General features: G+C 46.9%; 1 protein-coding gene across 1 annotated transcript; it reads right to left on the reverse strand.

Annotated features, from left to right (window-relative positions):
• Window positions 1-1,074: 1,074 nt before the first annotated feature.
• HOXA13 (homeobox A13) lies at window positions 1,075-3,551 on the reverse strand. Its single transcript, XM_060248692.1, has 2 exons — window positions 2,679-3,551; window positions 1,075-1,466 (listed from the first exon to the last, which is right to left on the reverse strand). The coding sequence occupies exons 1-2, from the start codon at window positions 3,394-3,396 to the stop codon at window positions 1,222-1,224; spliced, it is 963 nt and encodes a 320-aa protein (XP_060104675.1). The 5' UTR covers window positions 3,397-3,551; the 3' UTR covers window positions 1,075-1,221.
• Window positions 3,552-7,161: the final 3,610 nt, after the last annotated feature.

Genomic DNA, 7,161 nt, shown 5'->3' on the forward strand with positions numbered 1-7,161 from the left:
GTGCATGTAAATATAGAGGGAGAATAAAGGAGGGTTTAATCAGGTTTTATTACAGTGACTATTTTATTAACAGTATTAACACTAATATCTATCTACAGCTCTTAGATTTTCATTTTCAGTAAAAATATAAAAAAGGGTGCACAAATACATTTTCACAGTGTGCTGATTTTTAAAAATTATTTACAAGATAGTATCTTCTAGTGAACAGGATAAAATGTGCTGGTTGAAATAACTGATTGTTTCAAAAAAAGTGCTGTAAAATGTATTCCTACACTTTCTAATGCGATCTCATAGGAAATAAAGAAGAAGGAAAAACCCACTAATTATTCATAAATCAAAATATAGCATTAAAATCAAAATATCTCAGGGAAACAAAATGTTTTCCCCCATTATGGGTTACTTTGAGATTGTTCCCCCCGCCCCAGAAAACGGTCTTCCCCCACATCACAATGATAACCTGCATGTGGCTGTTTGCATCCAAGCAAATACGCCAGTTTCTTCGGTTTACACTGTTTGAACATTGATGAATGCTGTGGATGCGTAAACACTGCAGCATCCCTGTACAGGAACAGTAGACCGCTTAGCAGAATATCAAGAAATCATCTGCTGAAAAATGATCTAGGGTCATTCCATTTTCATCCCAATAAATCTATGCTGCCTTTTGTTGCCTCTCAATATTAGTTCTCCAGAGAGTTCCCTTCATTATTAATCTTTTTGGAATCTTCATTCAGTACCTTTCATTTAAAAAAGAAAACACAGAATGCATTGCTTAAACATACAGTAATTGTACATTTTGCACAAGTTTTACCTGAGCAACCAGTCAGCATGCTTCTATGTGTGTGTGTTGCCTCCACACACTGCCTTTTCAACCATTTACCAGATTATAGTCCTAAATAGTGCCCTAGAATAGTCACAGTAATACTTACACGATATTGGACAAATGTGTATCTTTCTTAACTGAGACTGAATCTTTTCCTGCTTTAGGGGCGTTCAGGCTCAATAGTCAGTCATTGAAATGGCCTCTTGGCGGATTTTGGGGAATTTTCAGTCTTTAAAAAAATTTCTCCTATACTTTTTCAAAAGTCATAGTTCCAGAGACACAGTTTTTGTGAAAGAAAAGGTTCATTGTCTTGTCTTTTTAATTATTATTATTATTATCTTAATATGGACCAAAAATATAGTTCTTAAAGCTCTGAGCACGCTGCCTTTCCATTTAACCCATTAACTTGTCGTCTTCAATTTGTTGATGACTTTTTTCTCTTTCACTCTTCTGTTTTGGAACCAGATTGTGACCTGCCTCTCTGAGAGATTCGTAGTAGCCGATATCCTTCTCCGCTTGTCTTTGGTGATAAATTTATTTGTAGCATATTCCCTTTCGAGTTCTTTTAATTGGACTTTCGTGTAAGGCACTCGTTTCTTTCTCCCACGCCTGTAGGAGTTGGCATCTGAGGGATGGGAGACCACGTCTAAAGGAGGCAAACAAAACAAACAGGAAGGCACTATTAAGAACTCTATCATCGAATAATGATCGATCAAAGCATTTCTTACTCCTTCAAAACGGGACTGAGATTAAACCTCGGTTTGGAACATGTTCCCCTGTGCATCGCAGCACTTCGCAGAAACGCCTTACGCTCGAATTTAGAGAGCTTTAGGAAAATTATACGCCGTTTCAGTCAGCTATGAAGTATGCGAGCTGAGGCATTAGTGGAAAATTCTTGCTAACCGGGAATACTTAATACCTGGCAGCAGACTTCTTCAATCTGTTTCCCTCCTAGACTACATCATAATTTGATCATGCATATTTCCTATATTCATTCCTACGACGATACCCCTACCGAGGTTTAGAAGAGGGTGGAGTGGGGAGGGAAAGAATTCTATAGTAGCAAAACGAGCGGAATGTACACGCCAGCGAGCAGGAGGAAGAGGGCTGATAGTACAGTCCAGAGAGGTAGTAACTTGGGTATCACAAGAGCTTCGCTTAGCGGAAGAGTATCTTGAAGGGACTTGATGCTGCAGTAACACCCGTAAATGCATCGCTAACGACTATATGCCTAAGAGAGCCAGAAAAGGAGTGCCGCCTTAACCAAGTTTAATTTTAAGACCAAAACCAGGAGCGCTATTCAAACTAAGATGGCTGATAGAGCCGCAAGCTACACCAACTTCGGGAAGGCAGGAGCTAGCGCATAGCGAGAGAACCTAAAGTCGGAACGCCAATACTAAGAGAACATTGTTCCTACTGGAGATGATCTGGTTTAAAAAGGCAATAAAAAGACCCCACTAAAAGAAACAATTCGGCAAAGGTTATGATGGAGGGAAACGTGAAGTTTGACAGCGGAGCACGAACCCCACGTAGGTCAGTCCCACTGCTTTTCAGTGGGCCGCGTTCACAGGTCAGGACCCTGCCGGGCTGCACCAAATGTCCCCGAGGGGAAGCGCCTGGTGGAAGCGACACCTGGCCAGCCCCGCAGCCCTTCCCAAAGGCGATGGCTGCTGGGGGGAGCATCTCGGAGGAAGGGCTGGGGCTGAGGCGGCGGGTGCCGGAGTGCCGCGTTCCCCGACCGAGGCTCCCTCTCAGGGGTTTCTGCGCCCGAGGGCGGAGGGGGCAGCTGGTAGTCTGAAGGGGGCGGACGGGCGGGCATCGTCCAGGGCAGGCCGGGCCTCCCGTGCAGGTGCATTACCCGGCAGCGAGGACTTCCAGAGGTGGGGCGGCTGGTTCTGCTCCTTGGGGCAGTAGACCTGCCCGTTCCAGCCGTTGGGGATGCCCCAGGGCTGGTAGCCGTCCATGGGCAGCATGGAGTCGTGGCCGCGGGGCTCGGCGGGGCCGGCGATGGTGGGCACGACGGGCATGTCCAGGTAGCCGGGCACGGGCTGGTAGGGTCCGGCGGCGTAGCCTTGGTAGAAGGCGAACTCCTTGGCGCGGGAGGTGAAGTCCTCGCCGGCGGAGGTGTCCATGTACTTGTCTGCGAAGGAGGCGGCGGCGGCGGGCTGGGCGCAGGACTTGAGGGCGGCGTTGTGGTGGCCCACGCGGCACGGGTAGTAGCCGCTGCCGAAGTAGCCGTAAGGCAGGGCGGCGGCGGGGCCGGCGGAGCTCTGCACTGCGGCGGAGCAGGGGCTGCACTGCTTGACGGCGGCGGCGGCGGGCTCGGCCATGCCGGGCGGGCCGGCGGGCGCCTCGCTGGAGGTGTAGGCGGCGGCGCTGCCCGGGGCGGCCAGGGAGGCGGGATGGGCCATCAGGTTGCGGCACTGGTTGGCCGCCGCGAAGTTGGTGGCCGCCGCCGCCGCCGCGTGGAAGCCGGCGGCCGCTTCCATGTTCTTGTTGATCTCCTCCAGGCTGTTGTCGTAGAGGAACATGACGGGCTCGATCCAGCGGGGATGGAGGAGCACGGAGGCTGTCATAGCCCGATCCGCATTGAGACCAGTGGCTCTTTTTTAAAAGCCCCAAAGACTGAAAAAAGAGATACTAAATCTCCCAGACTTGACCAGGGCTGACGCGCCAGTGTCGCGCCAGGATGGCGCTCATTGGCCCGCCCGCCCCCACGTGATATGCAAAGCAGCTGATAAACATCTGAAGGAATAAAGTGCAGATAATTAAATAATGTCCTAATCGCGCAGGGGCTGGAATTCCAGCAGCGGACGGGACTGGCGCGCGGCGGCCCCCTTCCCCTCACGACTCTGTGTGACAAGCCAGACCCGGACAGGGGTGCCAAAGAAGAGCAGGTATTTTTTCACCCACCCCCCACCCCACCCTCCAGAGCGGGATCCTCCCTCCTTTCCTGCAGTACATTGTCTATAGGAAATCCTTTCGACTCCATCTCCACGGTCTCGTCAATATCACTTAATTTCAAACCCTTCTGACTTCCCGTATTTGTCTTGCTGGTCAACCGGTGGCTCTTTTTTTTTCTCCCCCTAAAAGGCCGTCCTACCACCTCCTCCCATTTCTCACATACCAGACTTATACTTGTATTTTCTCATGCAACATGACTGCCAAAGCCTAGGACTTTATTGTTTTTTTTAAGCGACCAATATTCCATAAGCAGACCACAACACCTCTTTCCAGAACCCACAAGCATTTGAGAATGTTTGTCAACACCTGACATTACTCATCTTCTCCTGAACCGGAAAAAATGCATTTAAATTTTTTTTTTTAAGTTTTGATCTACTTTTGAACAAGGCTTCAGCAAGATCTTTCGCTTTCAGGCACGATGTACACCAAATTTATCCTTGAGATGCGGTTCCGAAGGGGTTAAGTAGAACTCAAAACAAACCACACTACATTATTTGTTATTGCAACAACAAAAAAAATGCAGCCTGCAGTTTTTGCATGAATCATCCCGGACTATAATAATATTGCGTGGGATGTTTTTAATGTCCGTGAGCGATCTCAGGAACTCCCCTATTAATAATTTTTATTAAAAATCCCTTTCACCGAATTTCTCAGAATTGCGTCAACGCAAATCTATACACTAGGATTTCGCGTGGCTAGGTGATTTTCAAAAGAAACTTGCTTTGACCATTTTAAAAGGTTACCTAGGACCCCCGTGTTCCATAGCGATTGTCATGCGGATACTATTGTTTACGGATGCTCACTGAATTAATGCAAAACATAAATGTTTTAAATACAATAGCACCACAAAAACAGTGGAATTTATTGATCAGCAGGAAAAGCAGAGGAAAGTCTCTTTTTCTCTTGCGTGCCCTATGGATGTACATGTGACAGGTATTTATGCGCTATTGTGTTAGCTATAGGCATTGCAACATTGTTTTCTCTGCATTGCTACACGGATGGAATTCTAAATCGTGCATTGTTTGAGGACTCTCTTTTCCTTGTATGTCAAGGAAGGAACAGATCTGTCAGTTCGCCTGTCCGCCAGTCCGGCTCTTTGCTGAGAATGGTATGCGGGACAGGGGACTCTTGTCACCGACCAATATTTCAGCAAATTCTCTTAATTGCAGCCAATAAAGAACTCCCTTCCTCTCCATCCCCCCTTCCGCAGCCTCCTCCTGGACGATCTTTTCCGCATTCTTTCTAATAACCAAAGACAAATATTTATTTCTAGCATATTTTCATTTTTTAAAAAATCCTTCCCTGGCTTTAGAGTTTAGGGAAATCTTTGCATCTTGAGAGGAGGGAGCGAGGGAATATTTCCATTTAGGAACCTCGTTCTTCGAAACCTCACTGCAGCGAAGCCAAAGTACGCCCCCCCCCCCCACACACAGCTCCTCCAGCCCGGCCATGCACCCACCCCCAAAGGGCTAAATGAGCAGCTCTGTTTTACATACGGGTTAGACAGGACTAGAGGCCAAGGTCAAGTTGAAAGTTGCAGTCTAGCCAATACTGGAAGTGTAATTCAGAGCCCGAGGAGCTTGTCTGATTTGCTAAAAAGGAGCAGCCGAGAGAAAGTTAATCGCCCTTTTCCTAACTTCGTGTTCTCCTTCCTCCCCCCCTCCCTCTCTCCTACTTCTCTGACTCCGGTTTCCAGGCAAGGAAACTGCCCTGAAGTTATGGAGAAGCTGTGTGAAATTGTGGCTTTCGAGTCACAATCCCAGCTAGTGGGGATGGTGTGGGCATCCGGTATGCTGTTTGTGTTTACTTGTTTGGCTTGGTTCCAATTTTAGGGGGGGGGATAAGGAAGGGGGGGGGGAGGGGATCGATCCCTCTTCCTTCTCCAAAGGCTTGGTTGGGGGAGACCTGAAACAGAAAAAGAAGCCCCTTTCTGCAAACGCCTCTCAGATTTGTTATGCATATAAAACATTCGCATAACTAATAGGTTCAGTTTTGCGTAAGAGGAGGCAAATGGCAGTAACGGGCTAGAACGTGTGAGTTTAGTTATTGCTGGTCAATGTGCACTTTCGCTAGGGCTGCAGCTGGGTTAGTTATTTGGGAGCACTGATCAGAAAGGCTCGAAAATCTTCCAAACCTTGTGATGAAAGGCAGCAAACAAAGCGACGAACATCACTGGCTAAGAGGATTTCTGCAGCCTGTTGCGACTCTTTGGATGGTCTTAGCTTTCTGGGGCATGAACAGCACAGCTTGAACAGGAAAACTATGGGGGTTGCAGGAGATGTGAGCGTAGTAAGCTCGAAGTTTTTTCTTTTGCCCTTTGAGAATATTAAACTGCTCTGTGCTACACAAACACCCACCCAACAGCTGGACAACGTGTTTGCTCTCCTAAGGCAAATTGTGAATAAAGGGTCTGGCCCAGCTACCCACAACGAAGATATTAATGGAATGGGCGTGTGTGTGTGTGTGTCTGTTCTTGCACTAGGTCTAGAACTAGATCTACAGGAGTCATCTGCTGCACCTAAAGTCATCTGTTGTCATCTGTTTGCACCTAAAGTCGCAATGACTAGTTTCTCTGCATTGCCTATCTATATATTGCCTATCTATGTATAGTCCATATATAATGTCCAGAAACTCGCTCCCTCTCCTTCCATCATGGGATTTGCATGTGATACTATGAAGAAAGGCACAAGTTATGAGGTCCAGACCGTCTGCAGAGAAAGAGAGAGAATTAATATTTTGGTTATTATATTTATTTATGAGAAAAATGTTAATGTCATGGGATGAATAAAATTGGGTTTAATTTACTTTTTTACAGTGCTATCCTAAGCAGAGTTGCACTTCAGTGGACTTCGAAGGGTGTAACTCTTCGTAGGATTGCACTGTTAAAGTACGTGGAGGTTTCTCACCTCTTTCACCTCTCAGCAAAGCAGGCAAGGCAGCAAAGCCCCCAGCTCTTCCATCCATGCGGCCCAACCCTTTCCAATGTGCAAGGTAACTGCTAATGTTCGCAAGGATTCTCGAATTATAGAATAAATCCGGATTCTCTCTGTCCAACAAAAGTGAAAACTGGACTCCTTATTCATAAATCCTGTCTGATTCTCCATTCAAGCGAAAATCTAACTGTGCTCAGTGGATTCGACGGCTAAATAAAGGCAGATACTTGATGGAGGAGATTAATAAAGGGAAGCGATGCCTTTTTGGAGTCTTCAGTCTTCTGTGCTTCTCTGGAGGAACCTGAGGAGCTCTAAAATGTTGAGGGAAACAAATTTGCAGCAACCGCCTATATAATCCAGGGAAGGTGGGAACCATCTTGTCCCTGTGGCTTTTTAGTAGTTTCCCAAGACAAAATATTTCAAAGACGCTGTAGACAAGGCAGA

Source organism: Heteronotia binoei, chromosome 10 (assembly GCF_032191835.1).
Source record: "Heteronotia binoei isolate CCM8104 ecotype False Entrance Well chromosome 10, APGP_CSIRO_Hbin_v1, whole genome shotgun sequence".
Lineage (NCBI taxonomy): Eukaryota > Metazoa > Chordata > Lepidosauria > Squamata > Gekkonidae > Heteronotia > Heteronotia binoei.

Coding starts and splice junctions, on each gene's coding strand:
- HOXA13 (XM_060248692.1), bottom strand. CDS start 3,396: ATGACAGCCTCCGTGCTCCTCCATCCCCGCTGGATCGAGCCCGTCATG. Junction 1,467..2,678: donor CTGGAAGTCCTCGCTGCCGG/GTAATGCACCTG, acceptor TGCCTCCTTTAG/ACGTGGTCTCCCATCCCTCA.